Here is an 18,570-nt window from a genome sequence, read left to right as displayed (position 1 = left end):
CGAGTGTCATATTTTGAAAATTTAACAAACAGTGAATGGCACTTTTGACCATCAAATAGTTGAGCAAACGTATTAGGAAAGTCAACGACTCAACGTGACTGATAAGCTTGACCATCAATCCTAGTCATCACCGAGTCAGTCTGCCGCATGTCATCACTTGAGATTATCAAACTCCAGGCAGGTCCAATCCCCGAACTTTCCAGATTACGAAACTTTGAATCAAAATAAAAGAGTAGATTGTAATTTGAGCTTTGACCAGTGCAGGGCCTTGTATTCACCGTCGATCTCAAAACAGGGAAACTTTTGTCCGTCGATGCATCAGCCATCAGTTTGAGTTAAATCTCTTTCCTGATTTCTAGAGGCCACGGTCTAATTTCACTATTTCATAACAGAGCAGAGGCAGAGGCATACAGTTCAAAAAATTATGTATAAATACCCTTATACCTACCTCGTCGAGAATGTTGTCCATCTGGAGTTCGTCGTCATACAGTTTAAGATCTTCAACTCTCTTTGCTGGTCTCAACCGATCAAGGCAGTTGTGTAGGTTTTGGTGTAAGAAAACAACCACTGACAAGATGGCAATCACAGCCACACCGAGCATTAGAGATGGGTGTCTTACTGTGCGCGGTAAGGTGGTCCTGAATGGAGTTCCGCCGAACATTGTCACTTCTCCGGCGGGTTGTGGTTCAGCTTTCGTGGGGGCAACTTCAAACGCTGCAAGTTCTCGCCACGTTTTTAATCTTGGAGTTTTCGAGTAAGCTCTTCCTCTGTTTTATAAATAAATGTTTTCCTATAGAGATTTCCGGTTTGTCATTTGTGTATTTGTATCTGGCTTAAGATGAAATTAGATGCGTTCTGTCGTTCTTATATGTCTAATAAATCAAATGACCATAACAGTTTAAGGGGTTCTGCTGGGCTTACTTATTTCGTATGAATCTATTTTTTTCTTTTTTAGTTGGAGGGATATTAGAAAAATGAGTTATGAAGAAATGAATTGAAAGAGCAGGAGGAGATGTTTTTATATAGTCCACTCATTTCGAATCGTGTTTTGGATTTTTATTTCTTTTAACGGTTAGTCGAGCTAATTTTGTAAAGAGAACGGAAAATTTATTGAACAAACAGAAAAACAGCAAAACCAGTTAGCCATTCTATAGCGGCACATGTCTCTTAAGTTCTGTAAAAACGTAGGCACCTCTTCTTTCTAATACAAATTCTGAAGGTATGATTTGGTTTTCTAATGAGCATTGCAGGGGATACAGATTTTTAAGTCTCTTCAGATTCAAGATCTGGTGGATGATACCACGTGTTGGAAAATCTGGGAGTGATGTTCCCCTCGAAACTCAGATGTTACTTTTGGAAGCCAGAGAAGATTCTGGCCTCCATGATGACGAGACTATTAAACCAACTGCTGAAAACTTCTTTATACTAATACTACCCGTGTTGGATGGCCAATTCCGAACATGTTTGCAGGGGAATTCTAATAATCAGCTCCAGTTTTGCATTGAAAGTGGTCAGTTGGTCTTTTTTTCCATTTTTACTAGTTTCAAATCTAGAAATGTTTTCCTATTTTCAGTTTCTGGAGTTCCAACATATCACAGTTTTTGATTCTCAAATGATGATTAATTGCTCCAGGGGATCCCGATGTTCAATGCTCTCAAACTCTGGAAGCTGTTTTCATCAATTCTGGGGATAATCCGTTTGAGCTTTTGAAGCATTCTATCAAGTGCGTTCAACTCAAACTAAGATTAAGATTACTTAATCAATAGTACACTGCATGCAATTTATATCACTATCAGGTGATGGATGTTGAAGTCCTAAAATTCCTACTGTGAATGTGTAGGATATTGGAGAAGCACAAGGGTACCTTCAGTCACATTGAGAACAAGAAAGTAAGTAGAAACCCAAATTCATAACCCCACAGTTTATATGCGATTCGACATTCCTCTATCTGTGGTTATTAAAGGGGTGACTGAGGTTCTATTTGAATTAATATATTGTGATTATGGCCAGATTCCTGCAAACTTAGATTGGTTTGGATGGTGCACTTGGGATGCTTTCTACACTGCAGTCAACCCAAAGGGAATCAAAGAGGGTCTAGAGAGGTATTCGTAAGATAATGCATATTACAACCTTGATACTTCAACTTTTATTGAAAGTGATCACTACAGAATTCTCTAACAAGGTTCAAATTAGTAAGTTAAGAATTAAAATCTTTGCTCCTACATTACAGTTTGGCACAAGGAGGTTGTCCACCAAGGTTCCTTATCATTGATGATGGGTGGCAAGAAACGATAAATGAATTCCATAGAGAAGGTAAACCTCACATTGAAGGGACACAGTAAGTTCATCCATTTTTTTCCATGCTAGTCCTTTTTCAGGAATCCTTTGCTTTGTGGTCTTCATACATGCATTAAAATTATACTTCTCTCACTCACTTCTTCTTTTGGCCAGATTTGCTACCCGATTGGTTGACATCAAGGAGAACAATAAATTCAAGGATGTGGACTCTGACAGTTCACGTCAGAGTTTCCAAGAGTTCATCAAAGACATTAAGGAGAGATATGGCCTGAAGTAATGCTTCTAATCCAGTCTCTAAATTTCCTTTTTAAAGACTTACAAAAATTTCTGGATCTTAAAGGTTTACCTGATGTTACAGATTCGTTTATGTGTGGCATGCTTTGGTTGGTTATTGGGGAGGGCTTCTCCCAACATCCAAATCAATGAAGAAATACAATCCCAAGATTGCATATCCAGTCCAGTCTCCTGGTAATGTGGGGAACGTCAGAGATATTGCCATGGACAGCTTGGAGAAATATGGAGTTGGAATAATTGACCCAACAAAAATATATGACTTCTACAATGATCTTCATAGTTACCTTTCTAATAGTGGAGTAGATGGAGTGAAGGTGGATGTACAGAACCTAGTAGAAACACTAGGTACTGGATATGGTGGTCGGGTCTCATTGACTAGACAATACCAGCATGCCCTTGAAGAATCAATTGATAAGAACTTTAAAGACAATAACTTAATTTGCTGCATGAGTCACAACTCAGATTGCATTTACAGGTGACAATCTTATATTTCTATTGGTGCAATATAAGCTTTTAGAGTTTAGTGTCATCTTGTAATTACTGTGTCCCTCTTGCAGTTCAAGGAGAAGTGCAGTTGCAAGAGCATCAGAAGATTTCATGCCAGGAGAGCCTACCTTACAGACTTTACATATTGCTTCTGTTTCTTTCAACAGTCTTCTTCTAGGAGAGATCGTTGTTCCCGACTGGGACATGTTCCATGTAAGATTAGTTCCATAAAAAAATTCACTGCCTTTCTTCTTCTTTACACCAAAAGCTCATATTGCGAGGTTTAAATGCTTTAGTCAAATCAATTATTTTGGTGGGTATTCCACAGAGTAAACTATGAAACTAGAATCTCAAATCATAATGGTTTTCAACTCTTAAAATACTATATGTTCAGTTAAAGAGCATTGCAATTTGTTTTATTCTACAGTTCATCATTATTTAATCAAAATATAGCTATGTTGTGAGGAGTAAGGACCTCTGTGTTTGCACTTTTTTTGTGTTCAACTACTTGTAAAATTTCAGTATTCAGTCCTCAGCAATGCAGAAATTATGAGAATTTCTTTCTTTATTTCAGAGCAACCATGCCACAGCTGAGTTCCATGGTGCAGCAAGAGCGTTAGGTGGGTGTGGGGTATATGTAAGGTAACTCATGAGTCATGACAACAGCTTTGAGTATCCTACTAAAGCATCAAGGATGCATGGTGGAAAGTTCTTTACTAATCTACATACTTTGTTTAGTGACAAGCCAGGAACCCATGATTTCAAAATCCTTAAAAAGCTGGTACTACCAGATGGATCTGTTCTGAGAGCTAGATATGCTGGCCGGCCAACTCGAGATTGCCTATTTGAGGACCCAGTCATGGATGGGAAAAGGTAAGTTGTATTTGATACCACCTTTTGAACTAGCAAAAATCAAGTTAATCAATTCAATATTGTTCGTCTACCCTAATCATTATATGCATCAACTCTTGCAGCCTGCTGAAGATATGGAATTTGAACAAACTATCTGGAGTTATAGGCGTTTTTAACTGCCAAGGAGCAGGAAATTGGTCATGTAAGGAGATAGCTAACAATGAACCCCTATCAGAATCTAAGCTTTCACAAATCTCAGGCCATGTCAGTCCCAACAACGTGGAATTTCTAGAACAGGTTGCAGATGAAAATTGGATTGGAGATTGTGCAGTATATGCCTTCAATTCAGGTATGTTTCTGTTGTCACATCCTAGCCAACTATTCCTTGATTAACCACAATGCCTTAGTTTTTACAATCTCATAAATTCAGGACACCTTTTGAGGTTACCAAGAGAAGGAAGTTTTGGGGTTACTCTGGATGTTCTACAATGTGAAATCTATACTGTATCTCCAATAAGGGTGAGACAGTTGTTAACATCTAATTTCATGCCAATTTCTATTCTGGTTCCATCTCAATTCCATGCATTGAATTTTGTCTTTACAAATGGGTTGAATGTTAGTAGAAATCATTCTATCAGGAATATGATGAAAAGGTTCAATTTGCACCAATTGGGTTAGTGGACATGTACAACTCTGGAGGAGCTATTGAAGCACTGAAATGCATAAAGGATCATTCAGGATGCACAATACAAATCAAAGCCAGAGGATGTGGTCGTTTTGGAGCATATTCAAGCTCAAAACCGAGATGTTGTTTGGTGGATACAAAGGAGGAGGAATTCAAGTATAATGCCAGCAATTCATTCTTGACCTTAAAGCTTGGTCTTCAGAATGAAAGCAATTTGAGAGAAATAGAAATTATGTATTGATGTGTGCACAGACAGATGCAATCCTTTTTATGATTTGAGGTTCCTTAATATGGTTTGATTACAACAGGATGTAACATTCCTTGTAATTAAAACGAGGATCAATCTTAAATCTTAATGTGTTCCAGTTGCAAACATGACATTTTATTAATCGTGGGTCATGAAATATCAATCACACACCATCTAGCAAGCATTTTGCAATGAACAACGAATATTTTCATACAATAAATCTCACCTCTATTATTTATACTAAAATTGAAAAATCATAAGATCCTCGAAGGCTACTTTTGCAGATTCCATTCATATTAAAATAATTTATCCAAAGCAATATAAAATATTCCCATTTGTTACTTCTCATTCCCATTTATCTTATCCTGATCAGCAGTTAATTATAGTACGTAATAATTATTAATAGTAACAATTGCATAATTAATTAATAGTTATGAATAGTTAGTGTTCATATATAATATTATTTAATAATTCTTTAACATTTATTTGATATTAAACATAATATTATTTACTAATTACGTATATACTATTAACTATGAGTCTAAGATAATCTATCTAATAATTATTTTATTAATATAATATTATTTAATAGTTAATGATTTCATAATTATTATTAAATATTTGATAATATTAATATTAAATAATTAATGATTTCATAATAATTAATAAATACTTATTAATTAATAGTTAACTACTAAATAATTATCAATAAATTAATAAATAAGTAATACTTTGTTAATAATTAATCATATATTATTAACTTAAATGATTAAAAATATAATATAATAAACAAATGATTCATAATAAAATATTAATATTATTTAAACATTGGATTAAGAAATTATGATAATTACTAAAATTATTAATTAATTAATAGAAATAATATCTAGTTATTAATTATTAAATAATTAAGAAATTTTAATCATTAAATTATTTTAGCTAGTTTTTAATTAATAATTAAATTCTTTATAATTATTTAATTAATTATTATTATTTTTATTACTTTATAAATCTATTATCATTTCATTACTTTTTAATCAATTTATTAAATTATTAAACAAAATTCTCAACCACAGGTGTAAGATTGTAAAATAACCATTTCTCATATCTCGCGATTCAATATGTTAGAACAACATTCTCCGTGGATAGATGTAAGAGAAGAGAAAAAAATCACAAAACTTAAAACTTTAAAAGTACTTTTATCAATTTTTCTTTTTTTACTTTTCAACATAAAAAGAAAATATCTCTCTTCCCCCCTCTCCACACAAGGATTCAATCACATGTCTATTACTCTATCCAGAAACAATGCCTCCTCCTTCTGGCGGGCTTTGGACCATCCACGGTCCACCCACTTCACAAGCCTAATAAACCCATCGCCCTTTTTGCTCCACCCCCTCTAAACCCCTCCATTCTGCTCCTTATCCTCTTCCCTCCCAAACCCCTCTCTCTCTCAGCCATCATGGCCTCTGTAACTACATCTCTCGTCAAGCCTCTATCAATGGCGGACGGATGCCTATCCTCTATCTCGACCCTCTTCATCCCCAAAGCTTCACATCACTTTCTCTCTCTTCCTTCTAAACCGATTAAATTTCTTCACCTATCCTGTTCCTCTTCTTCTCTTCCATTTCCTTCATGTGTATCTTTGAGAAAGAAGTTTTCTTCGTCAAACGTAATCGCTTTAGTCGCTCAGACTTCCGACTGGGCTCAGCAAGAGGAAGAGAACGAAATTGAAGAAGAGGGGTTGAATTGGGAGAATCAAGAGGGTGAGGAGACTGAAGCTCTTCTCTCGGACTGGGAAGGGGAGGCAGACGACTCGGCTACAGAAGAAAGTGGTGTTGAAGATGGAGCTGAGAGCGGCGTGGATGGGTTCGTCGAAGAGACTGTCTCTTATCCGGAGCCACCGGAAGAGGCAAAACTCTTTGTTGGCAATTTACCTTATGACTTGGACAGTGAGAAGTTGGCGCAGCTTTTCGATCAGGCTGGAATTGTTGAGGTTGCCGAGGTAACTGTTTTATACTACTGATGTTTCGTTTCTGCACTTATGTAATTATTAGAAGATTGGAATTTTTTAGTACCGACTTTATTCTTTTGTTTTATTTATAGGTAATTTACAATCGGGAAACAGATCAGAGTCGTGGGTTCGGGTTCGTCACAATGAGAACTGTGGAAGAAGCGGAGAAAGCTGTGGAAATGTTCAACCGTTACGTAAGTATTTGTCATTCCTTTTAATCCATTCATCTATTTAACAAATCTTCATACTGCTTCTTTTTCCAAGTATTTTGTTGTAGCTGGTTTGTAGAGAAGTGCTTATTTGTGTGAAAATGTTGTTATACATGGATATGCGTGTGAAGGGAACTTTTCCCTTAGGCTGCATTTGGAAACGATGCAAATAGAGTGCAAATCCCAGTTCAGGGTAAATTTGCACTCTGGTTCACTTTTGTTCATGTTTGGCAAGATTACATTTATGCATTGACAAATGACAGATCAATGCATATTTACATTGATAATAAGATGTAAAAGTACATCAATAAAAAAGAAGTAAATTTGCATTCAAGTGGGCTTTTGATAAAAAAAAAAAACACATGCTTTATTGGAATTCATGTTTGCATCCATTACAGCTAAAAGTCTATTCGGTAAGAAGGTAAGTTTGTCAGTGCAAAACTAACCCAATTTTGCAATTTATATGAACCATTTTACACTCTACATATTTTCATTCACACTTATTTGCATCGTTTCCAAATGCAGCCTTACTATATCATTTTGATGAATGTTCTTCTCTGCTTGCAGCATCTGATTGTTTTGTATATGGCAATTCCAATATGTTTCTATGTTCTCCTTGATATTCTGTTTTGTACTATTTTTTAATCTCTTCTACGGTCTGCTATGTAGATGTCTTGTTTTTGAAGGGTGAAGAGGCCTTGCAGAACTCCTATCCCATAGACGAGTAGTTGCCTGGGGGGGGGGGTCAATTGAGGGCAGCCTCAAAAACATCTCATCTTCTTTGTAACATATCTTTGTTATTATTATAGTGCAGATACTTGCATTGGCTTCATGGTTCATGTACAATGCTCATCATCACCATGATCCATTTTTGCCCTTACAATACTCATCATCACCATCAGCTAAGACCTGTCCCATTTATATGGGGTTGGCTACATGAAATCCTGTTTCTACACTCCATTCTGCTCCTCCTTTATCTGGGCTTGTGATCGGCAATGTAAGACAAGCTCACACTCGCAAAGTTTCCCTTACAATGCTATAGCTCAAAATATCCCAACCCCCAAGCTAGGGGCTTAGGGCTGCAAAAGGGCTGGGTTTTCCTTAAACTTATGTGTTATACCTAATCTTACAAACTCTAACCTGGGAAAAAAGGTTAACTTTTATTCAGTTTTCTCCTACGTTACATATGCACTTCAAAATAGGTGCCATACCTGTGCTCAATGTGCAGAGACTGATACTGATGTGACACTTGAGGGGACTGTCCTATTTGTCATATCTGTAATTTATGACAGATAACCTCAAGTTGTTTCGTAAAATTTGGACATGAATAGTAAACTTGTGATACTTATAAGAAATCTTTGTTTTCTTAGCATTGTTTGACTGACTTATACATCTATTTCTAATCTTTATTTTCTCTTTTTAATCATGCTTACATATACAGGACATCTTGTGGTATATATTGTGTACATACAACTTAGTCTTGCTTGGTGATCCTAGAGAGGGGGCTATGCTGGGGCAATGCTGCTCTTATATTTCTATCCTTGTAATTTTTTTTTTTTTTTGATCAGCAACAAGCCAACAATGAAGCAGCAATTTATTAAAATAAGTAAAGACAGAACCCAACCTCCCATGATGTTAGGAGAGGAGGGGAAAATATGGGAACTGATAATAGAGTACTTTGAAAGAGGGTTGGCATCATGTAATGTCAGGTATTTATTGAAGGGTGGCAATATTAAAGTTAGAAAGTGCTTTGCCAATTTGCCTTCTATCTTTGCTCCCCATTCCCACTGAAATGGCTATGAGATTGGAAAAGTTCCATAGAAATTGTCTATGGAAAGGATGGCAGAACAAGTTTAAGTTTAACTTGGTAGAGTGGGGAAAAATCTCTAAAAAAAGGAGGGTGGCTTGGTTTTATGGTGGTTATGACAACTTGTCATTATTAGGGAAGTGGTGGTGGAAATTTGGTCAGGAATCAAGCATTTATTTTTTCTTTTTTGTATTTAAGTAGTTGCTTGAAAATATGGATGTTGAAACACAGCTGTACAGGTTGGGAATAAAAAATGGTTAGAATTTTGTAGGTTGTGCAGTACAGAAAGGTTTAGACTGGTCTCTGGAGTGACCCATGATGTGACAACTATTCTCTCAAAGAGCTCTTCTCTTGTATCCTTGCCATTTCCAGAAATAAAGAAACTTTTATAAGTGAATGTTATGTGCTTGGTCAGTTGGTCCCCATTGAGTATACTGGTCTCTGGACCTGTTACAAAATTTAAATGATTGGGAGGATGATGATATGCCATCACTTATATTGGAACTGGAAAATAAATCCCTATGAACAGATTTTGGAAACTCTGGGGTATGGCTCTGGGACTCCGCTCATGTCTTAAGAACTAAATCCTGTTTTAGAAGGCTGCATAGTCTATTGAAGCCAGATTTGTTTAAAGATTTCCCAGCTGAGGGCATATTTAGGAATTGGGGAGTGGTGGCAGCTACAACCTCTATAAAACCTATTGTGCAGGAAATGTGGTCCCCTCCAATACAACAAAGAATAAAGTTGAACTTTGATGGGAGCTCTAGAGGTAACCCAGGGCCTTAAGGTATAGGGAGAGTATTCAGAGAATAGGGGTGGGAGACTCACTGGGAGCAGAAGTGATGGCTCTGCTTCAAGGTGTAAAATATGCCAAGCAATTGGGGTTACACCAAGTTGAGATAAAAGGAGATTCTAAATTGTTAATGGACTGGCTGCAATCAGACAAGTTGGGAGCATATTTGTATTGACAGCCCATACGGGAAATTCTCAATATAACAAGGGAGCTTGATGCAGGCTTCAAGTGGATAAGAAGATCAGCTAATGGTCTGGCTGATACCTTAGCCAAACAAGGGACAGTGAGGGAAAGTTTGCTCTGGGCAGTTCTGTAATTCAAATTACTTGGGATCAACTTCTATCTTGGGGGTTGACAATTGTATATTAATTTTACAGTAATGAAGTTACCTTTTCCAATTGAAAAAAAGCAGCCAGATTTTCCTAGTGCCCAAATATGGGACTCAAAATCCCTTCCAAAATTGCTTTTATGATGTGGATGGCCATTTCAGTCAAGTACTTAAATGTCTTAATCAAAGATAAATTATTTGCCAGAGGCTTGGATATCCAGGATCATCCCCTTGTGTTGTTTTATGTTGGTGTGAACCAATCCATCAGTTATCCAATATTACCATTATAAATTTAGCTGTCTACTCTGAATCTTTTTTTTTTTTTAAATCTTGGGAGTAAGATAATGTTTTCCACAATCCTTCCAGCATGCACTTGAAGCATGGCATATTAAAAAGCTTAGTAAAAGGGGTAGAACTCTGTGGAGTTGCTTTTGGATGAAACAGCTTTTGCTATTGCTACTTTCAGATAAACTAGGGAAAATTGAGTAATTTTATTGTGATAACCATTGCTTTGATGGGATAGATATCTCTTTAGACTACTGTGATGCTGGACCCGAAACTGCAACTAGTGAACTAGGTCAAGTTGGTCTATGAAATAATAGACTTGCCTGCTGTGTTGGCTTACCTGGGAAGAATGAAGCACTCATTATTGCAATTACTATCCAACAAGAATTCAAGGGAGAATGAAGAAAAGAGAAAAGAGAATAGAGAGGAGGAGAAGAGAAAAGAGAATAGAGAGGAGAAGAGAAAAGAGAGAGAGATTTGAGAGCCAAAAAACTAGGCTGGTGGCGCCCAGAATATTATTTATATTTGGGTGGCAGTACAATTAAAAATAGAAAGACAAAAGTGCACTTGCAGTGTATACCATGACAATTACAACAGCAATGACATCTTTGATGAAAAGCAGCTTAACCTTCTTGGTGTCCCATAGGTGCTTGAGGCAGTCTTAATTTATTTAATCCTGCATATTCTCCTTCACCCATGCTGATTTTTTAAACCAGTAATGGCAGAATATTACTGAACAATTGTATAATGGATTTAGTACAAATAGGGCCTCCTAAAAAAGGGTGCTCATGACATGTTCCACTTCTGAGCATGCCAACCATTTGTAATCATGCTACACCAGTTTCTGTTCTGTTGCATTTACTTGCTTAAAGTCTGTGCAGCAACCATAGTGGATTGATTGGTTCTTAGTAGTTAACTATTGCTTTGTGCATTTGGTACAGGATTTAAATGGCAGGCTTTTGACTGTGAACAAAGCTGCTCCAAGAGGATCCAGGCCAGAGCGACCCCCTCGAGTGTTTGAACCTTCTTTGAGAATCTATGTTGGAAATCTGCCATGGCAAGTTGATAATGCTCGTCTGGAGCAAGTATTCAGTGAACATGGTAAGGTTGTGGATGCCAGGGTTGTTTATGACAGGGAGACTGGACGCTCACGTGGGTTTGGCTTTGTAACTATGTCCTCACAAACTGAGTTGGATGATGCCATTGCTGCTCTTGATGGACAGGTAAGATGCATTTCTTTCCTTTAATTCTGTGATTCCATTAGGATAGTTGTAGACCAGGGTTGGGGTGGGGTAATATTTATCCATACCTTACCTAGTTATAAATCTAGTGTTGAAGTGGAATAATGAGCCACAAGGATACCACTGTATCAATTCTATTAGAATTGCACTTTCTTACACATGGCACCATAAAAGGGTGCTGGGATTTATACATGGCACCTTTCACCTTTCCTAGTTACTAAATCTAGGGTGAAGGCTTCTGAGTCATGATGGTCCTCTCTGGGGTTCAGATTCAACCTTGAAGATTTCTAAGTAGAACTTGTTAGTCACTGTAGTGACTGTGGTCTTCCCTGCATTATACATCATCATGCATACACAAGTGGGACATAGATGAAAATTTCCATCTAATTTTGTATATCTTTAAGTTTCAACCATGAATTCAATGCATTGGAACATTTTTGAGAACATTTGGGGGCTAAATTTTGGTTTGGACATCAACCATGCCATTCTGGGATTTAATAACATCATCCTTGCCTTCACTGGCAGGGTAGTTGTTGGCTTCCTTTTGAATGCTATAGAAATAGGTTATGGTCCCAAAACTTGATCTATTTGATACATTTGTTATATCATTGAATAATTTCTCTTGCTAATTATATTCATGGGAATGCAACATGAAAGGAAAGAATTTGGTAGTCAAGACTTATCATCATCATCATCATCATATAATCAAGGCTTATAATTTCTCTTGCTAATTATAAGCCTTCTTCCAACTATATAGGGTCTGTTGCATGAATCCTGTTTTGCCATTCCTTTCTGGTAGCCAAGACTCAGATATTAATTATTTAATTGTTTCACCAACTGTATCACACTAATGGGCCTATCTTTCTGGTTGATATTTATATAAAACATATAACTTGATTGTGTGTTATTCTTGGTGCAGAATTTGGACGGGAGGGCCATTAGAGTGAATGTTGCAGAAGAAAGACCAAGGCGCGGCTCCTTCTGATTTAAATAGATGGATATTCAGGAGTATTTTGGCTCTCTTGTAACTGTGATAGGTTACCTTTCAATAGTCAATTGGTTTTGTTTAATTTTATCAGCTAGAGATAGCAAGGTTTTTCGTTTGGAGATCATTTCTTTGACGTGCCTCTTCACTTGTTTATTGTTTCCTTTTCCCTTTATTTTGTTGAGTTGTTAAAGATATAATATTGGTTGTAATCACTAAGCATTCAATGCAATTACCAAGTTTCCCATATTTGAAGAATTTATGCAGAAGCTTGTAGTTGCAGGTCATGCATAAAATTAAATGTATAACTCCACGAATGTTGTTATTGTGATATACAAACTTTGTGGAAATCATGCTTGCCATGGCAGATGGATTCAGCTGTGTTTGAATTTTGATAGAGAAAAATATTCCACTTAGCAACCCCTAATCGCATGACTGATCTTTGCTACAGTTTGTGCATCTCAAAAATTCTGTATGTACAGGAAGATTACATTAACTTGCATTTTTACAAAATCTTAAATTAAAGCAATCCACCCAATTTGAGCTCAGGCTTATTTGGAAAGGAGGTTGGGCTCTATGCAAGTGAAATGTGAACCCTACTCGTGGATAAGCCCAACCACCTTGGCTCATTAGTAGTTCTTCTCTATCACATGTACACATACAAGTGATATAACAAAGAAAACTTTGGCTATAACAGTCTAGGCTGTTTGGATGATTTCTGCACATAATGCGTACCATGTATTTGGGGTAAAAGAAATTTGCGAGCGATATTCTTTTGAGCCTTTTTAACTGAAAAGAAAAGCAAAGAACTGAGCGAGGTACACCGTGTCACGCACGGGAACATCCCAAACAGCCCCTTGGAGGTTTCAAATTCGGCATTCCAACGGGCAAGAACTCAAGATGGTCACTTAAGTAGTTAAGTTGATTGTCTAAACAAAGCGACAAGATTCATGAAATTGTACTTGTTTAAGTTTATTTCTTAAACGTTTTCAAGAGATGAAAGCATTACCGATCACATCACGCAAAGCTAAAATAAATTGTTTGTTTGCACAAAAAAAAAAAAAAAAAAGAAAAGAAAAGAAAAGGTCAAAAGTTAGGGGTCGACAATAGAATAAATTTAAAATTCCCTGGTTTTGGAAAAGGTTGGCATCTCAACAAACTTTAAGACTTATTTATAGACTATTATTGTATTGTCACCAAGACTAAGGTGGCGTTTGATAATACTTTTCAGACTTTTGAAGTCTGAAAATGTTGTTTTTCAAATGTGTGTTTGGAAGTGTATCTGAATTTGGGTCTAAAATTATTTTCAGATGTGAAATAATAAGACATGGGTCAGACATTGAACGTGTTTAGATGCGTTTTAGACCTGGCTGAAAGTCTAAAATACCCTCAGATCTCTCTCTCTCTCTCTCTCTCTCTCTCTCTCTCTCTCTCTCTCTCTCTCTCTGCTTCTTCTTCTTCTTTTCTTGCCGCTGCAACTCCTTCGACGAACTAGCGATAGTGAGTTCCGGCCTTCTCTCTCTCTCCCCTTTCTTCTTCTTTTCTCGCTGCTGCAACTCCTCCAGCAAATTAGCGACGGTGAGTTTTGGCCTTCTCTCTCTCCTTCCTTCTTCTCTCGCCATTGCAACTGAATAGTCTGATTTAGGGGTAAAATAGTAAAATTAGTGAATTTTAGATGCTGAATGTTTGATCCAACACAAGCAACTTTCTTTATTCAGAGCCTCTAAAATGTCAAAAAACAATTGTCTCTTTTTAGATTTCAGACACTTTTAATATCTTTTTAACTTTTCAAATTTCAGATTTCAGATTTATTGAACACCACCCAAGAGGGATCGAATCCTTGCTTCATTGTGCATCTACCAAATTAATATTGCAATTATGAGGCTTCGTTTCTTTAAACTAATATGCTCAAGGTTGATGTTGGTGATTGTAAGATGGAGATTCTAAATGGAAGAACATAGGCTATTTGGGTAAAAAACTAATAACCAAACTCATATCCTATTGAGCATTGTTTGCAAAACTGGACCGGACCGGATGGTCAGATCGGAAAAACCAGGAATCGGTCACTTGACCGGTTCCGTTTTCCTCCAAAACCGCTTTTTCCCCTAAAACCGTTGATTTTGGTCAGCAAATCGCTAAACCGGCCAATTAACCGTTTGAACCGTTCGAACAATTTTGACTGTTTTCCAATTTTTTATTTTTTTTATTTTTTTGTCAGAACGTGCCAACCATTCAGATTGAACAATGGGACTGTTCAAACCGATAACCGAACCCCTGACCGATTCGTTTTTAAAAACCATGCTATTGAGTATTGACATGGAAAAATACTCTAAAGCTACCTAATGTTTCCCTCCTATTCCTAGATGATGTTTCTCTCAGCTAATTAATTTGCGTACTTCGTGATTTGTTAATGTTTTTATCAACCATTATCACCATCCTTTCAACTCATAAATGGTCATCTATCAATGATCCCAGAATGGATGATTTTTGCTTTTTTTTTTTTTTTTTTTGAATAGGATGTTCCACTTCCAGAATTTAAGTCCAGAGTGTGAAAACATTTGCCACTTTCCAATGGGCTACCGAGCCATCATGTGGCCTGGTTGTGTCCTTAAAATTGATTGGGCTAGCAATATCCAATGCTCTGGACTCCATATTATACTGAAATCCATCCGTTTCAATGAAGGGCTCAGATCTGCTACGCACGAGTTATTCCTACATCCCTTTTCACCAATAATTACAGCTGTATATTGAAAATATCTCCCTAATCATTCATAAAAAGATGTATTCAATATTTGCGGTAGTATTCCCAATGTGAGAACAATTTGTAGATAGCAGATCCAGCGTTTTCAATGAAACCCATCCAAGGCTCTAAGAGTGGTTTGCGTTATCATATTGAGGGAGGCTCTAAAACTACTATTGAGGAGCTTCAAGTTCAGATTCAACCCTTCATGACAACATGGGGATGCTATTTCATGGAGGATGAGCACAAGAAAATAAAACTAGAGGCAAATATAAACATTTTATATAACCACATTCATAGAAAAGGAAATCAAGCAGCGGATTGGATAGCTAATAAACATTTCAATGGACTGTCTTCTTGGAAGTTAGATTCTGCTTCGAGGTTGTGTTTTTCCCCTTTTCCTAGATTTGTCTAGATTCACTAGAATCTTGTTAATCCATTCAAATTTAGTGGTTTTGAGCATGGTTTTTAAAATTGATTTGGAGATCAAATCGGTCAGGGGTCTGGTTATTGAGTCGAATGGTCCAATCGTTTGAACTAAATGGTCGGTTTATTCTGACAAAAAAAATAAAAAACAGTCAAAATCGTTCCAATTATTAACTGCCCAGGTCAGATGTTTGCCGACTAAAATCAACGGTTTTTTGAGAAACCCCAGTTTTGAGGAAAAACAAAACCGGTCACCTGACCAATTCCTGGTTTTTCTGGTTCGACTATCCGATCTAGTCCGGTTTTAAAAACCATGATTTTGAGGTTGAACCATCATGTTCCTTACCATAGACTATAATATATAAGCTTCATGTTTATGAGTTCTGAACAGAGCACGTTTCATTTCATTTTTTTTTTTAATTAAAGGGGCACATCCAGTGAATAAACCAAAAGTTATTTTCCTAATAAATATATATCTTCTTTTCTATTAACAAGGGGCCCATTATCAAAATCAGGGTGTGCCTTAATTAGCCCTCGTTTTAGCTTTGACTAATTCCTCAGCTTAGATATATCAACATTTAGAGGCTATTGTCCTTGGAGTGGATTGGTCCCTATCAAATAATTAAGGGGGCATCCGTTTTTTGGATTTTGAGAGGAGGAAACTTGGCATAATTTCATTAATTAAGAGACTTATATTCTTTCAGATTTATGTAAGGATCAGGGAGAGTATATTTTTCTGGGTATCATTTATTCGGGTCTTCCAGGTAGATAAATAACTTTCTTATCTGGAGTAAAATTACCAACACTTAGATGAAAAAAAAAACCCTTTTAATAATGAATTTTTCTAGTTAAAATTATCATTATTTTATTTACATAAAAAATAAAAAAACATAAATAAATACATTTACCGGAATGAATAACTTACCGAAAAGCAAACAGATGCAACTTTTTACCGAAAAGTAAATTACTGATGCTGCATAATTAAAAGGTGGATTCTTTTGTCACTATCCATTCTTTTAATGAGCAATCTAACCGTATATCAATAACTAATTAACTATAGATGCAATACGGCATTTTGCATGTAAGACAATGGAGTCCTGAGCAGTTGTTAAGTTAGATGGGAGCAACACCACCTTACCTACCACCTGTTAAAATTATATATTGAGGTGAAGTGCAACATGGGTATGGGGAGTATATAGCCTGCAGCAAAATTCAACATGAATCGGGTAACAATTCTGGGCTGGGTCGGGGTAGACCCGGTCCTAACCCCATAAGACCCAGTACTAGACCTAGAAGGCTAGAACTGACCCTATTATAATGTTTTGGGTCTGGCCCATTATATTTGTATTTAAATGCAAATATATTCAGTGTAAATATATACAAAATAAAAAGCTTTACACTCTACATATTTATATTTTCAAACTGAGCCTTAATTCGATCTTATATGAAGTTATTCAAGTTTTAATAGGTAGAACTAATGCAAACCCATAACCAACTCCTAATAATTGGGAGTCAAAAGGCAGACGTAGACACTATTGGATCTGTTTGGTTTGTTGGGTTGACGTAGCCGTTAACAAACTCTATTCATCTTCCTAAACTTGCATCTTCACATAAAGGAATGAGGATTGAGTTAACCAAACTACAAACCTAAAGGGAATAGCCTTTTGCTCTGATGCTCTTCAGAGTGTGTATAACAAAGCCATGCACATGATAGGTACATGTTTGAAAGACTCTTAGGTTGCATTTGGCTTGAAAGAAAAGATTCCAGTTTCCTAGTTTCTTGCATATAAATTGGATTTCTTGCTCACTTTTCTCTACCCGTCTTGATTTGCAGCCAAGCATTCTCATTTTGTATTGTGAGATGTGCGGCTGTAATATACTGTGGGTAGAGAAAGTGAGTAGGAAATCCGGGTTCCCTTACAAAAGGCAGGATCTGCTGCACTTGTTTTCTTTTTCTGTATTCAGCTGCACTGAGCAATCAGTTAGTAAGAGTTGTTCCATTATACATGTATATAGACTTGTAAAATTTTACACCAAATCCTTGAAAGTTGGAACCTACTACATACTGAACTCGTCTAAAGGGAGGGTTAACTCATACAGAGCGGGGGTTGAGGCAGTTTTATAACTGGGAGTATATGTTATGATACATGGGGGTAGTGGAGTCCCATTTTAGTAGATATAAAGAACCATTTGATTAGAAATTTTGATCTCTGAGATTGATATAATGTGTTGATGCTTGACCACCAAGATCTGAGAAGAAAGTTGTCATTAATTATAGATATATCTATGATTCCTAAGGTTGCCTTTGGAAAATATGCAAATAAGTGTGAATGCAAATATGTAGAGTGTAAAATGGTTCATATAAATTATAAAATTGGGTTAATTTTGCACTGACAAATTTACCTTCTTACCAAATAGATTTTTAGCTGTAATGGATGCAAACATGAATTCCAATAAAGCATATGTTTTTTTTTTATTTTTTTTATTTTTTTTTATCAATAGTCCACTTGAATGCAAATTTACTTATTTTTTATTGACATACTTTTACATCTTATTATCAATGTAAATATGCATTGGTCTGTCATTTGTCAATGCATAAATATGTAATGTTGCCAAACACAGGCAAAAGTGAACCAGAGTGCAAATTTACCTGAACCTAGATTTACACTCCATTTGCATCATTTCTAAACGCAGCCTAAAGTGTGTGTTTCGACGTATTTTATCAGTCTCCTAAAATATGTACAATACAAATATATACAAAATAATATAAAATGCAAGGTTTTGTACTCCTTCCAAACTGAGCCTAACTGAAAAACAACTAATAAAATAAAAATAAAAAAAGTCTAAAAGAGTGAACTGAAAATTTATAATGATGCCTTAATT

At 36.2% G+C, this 18,570-nt stretch overlaps 2 protein-coding genes across 3 annotated transcripts; both read left to right on the top strand.

Moving 5' to 3' along the window:
- The first annotated feature begins 333 nt into the window (after positions 1 to 333).
- On the top strand, positions 334 to 4,990 carry LOC104593035 (putative galactinol--sucrose galactosyltransferase 2). 2 transcript variants are annotated; one of them, XM_088902172.1, is made up of 14 exons: positions 334 to 754; positions 1,251 to 1,510; positions 1,633 to 1,723; positions 1,841 to 1,889; positions 2,011 to 2,102; positions 2,231 to 2,338; positions 2,452 to 2,571; positions 2,657 to 3,067; positions 3,150 to 3,291; positions 3,653 to 3,720; positions 3,817 to 3,951; positions 4,053 to 4,279; positions 4,361 to 4,449; positions 4,554 to 4,990. In XM_088902172.1, exons 1-14 carry the CDS (start codon positions 459 to 461, stop codon positions 4,854 to 4,856), a joined length of 2,391 nt encoding a protein of 796 aa, XP_088758298.1. In that variant the 5' UTR covers positions 334 to 458; the 3' UTR covers positions 4,857 to 4,990. The 2 variants fall into 2 exon arrangements, with proteins under 2 accessions (XP_088758298.1, XP_010250976.1); XM_010252674.3 differs by having other exon boundaries at positions 335 to 754; positions 4,569 to 4,990.
- Positions 4,991 to 6,196: 1,206 nt separating this feature from the next.
- LOC104593034 (28 kDa ribonucleoprotein, chloroplastic-like) lies at positions 6,197 to 12,770 on the top strand. Its single transcript, XM_010252673.3, has 4 exons — positions 6,197 to 6,864; positions 6,966 to 7,067; positions 11,237 to 11,518; positions 12,456 to 12,770. Exons 1-4 carry the CDS (start codon positions 6,322 to 6,324, stop codon positions 12,519 to 12,521), a joined length of 993 nt encoding a protein of 330 aa, XP_010250975.1. The 5' UTR covers positions 6,197 to 6,321; the 3' UTR covers positions 12,522 to 12,770.
- Positions 12,771 to 18,570: the final 5,800 nt, after the last annotated feature.

This window comes from Nelumbo nucifera, chromosome 3, assembly GCF_055504915.1.
Source record: "Nelumbo nucifera cultivar China Antique chromosome 3, China Antique-T2T, whole genome shotgun sequence".
Taxonomy (NCBI): domain Eukaryota; kingdom Viridiplantae; phylum Streptophyta; class Magnoliopsida; order Proteales; family Nelumbonaceae; genus Nelumbo; species Nelumbo nucifera.
This window is presented reverse-complemented; position numbering and strand designations above follow the sequence as displayed.

Bases quoted from the DNA above. Each gene is read 5' to 3' on its own strand.
- LOC104593034 (XM_010252673.3), top strand. From the start codon at position 6,322: ATGGCCTCTGTAACTACATCTCTCGTCAAGCCTCTATCAATGGCGGAC. The intron at 7,068-11,236 runs GTAAGTATTTGT...CATTTGGTACAG, and splicing joins TGGAAATGTTCAACCGTTAC to GATTTAAATGGCAGGCTTTT. The intron at 11,519-12,455 runs GTAAGATGCATT...TTCTTGGTGCAG, and splicing joins TTGCTGCTCTTGATGGACAG to AATTTGGACGGGAGGGCCAT.
- LOC104593035 (XM_088902172.1), top strand. From the start codon at position 459: ATGTTGTCCATCTGGAGTTCGTCGTCATACAGTTTAAGATCTTCAACT. The intron at 2,339-2,451 runs GTAAGTTCATCC...TCTTTTGGCCAG, and splicing joins CCTCACATTGAAGGGACACA to ATTTGCTACCCGATTGGTTG. The intron at 4,280-4,360 runs GTATGTTTCTGT...TCATAAATTCAG, and splicing joins AGTATATGCCTTCAATTCAG to GACACCTTTTGAGGTTACCA.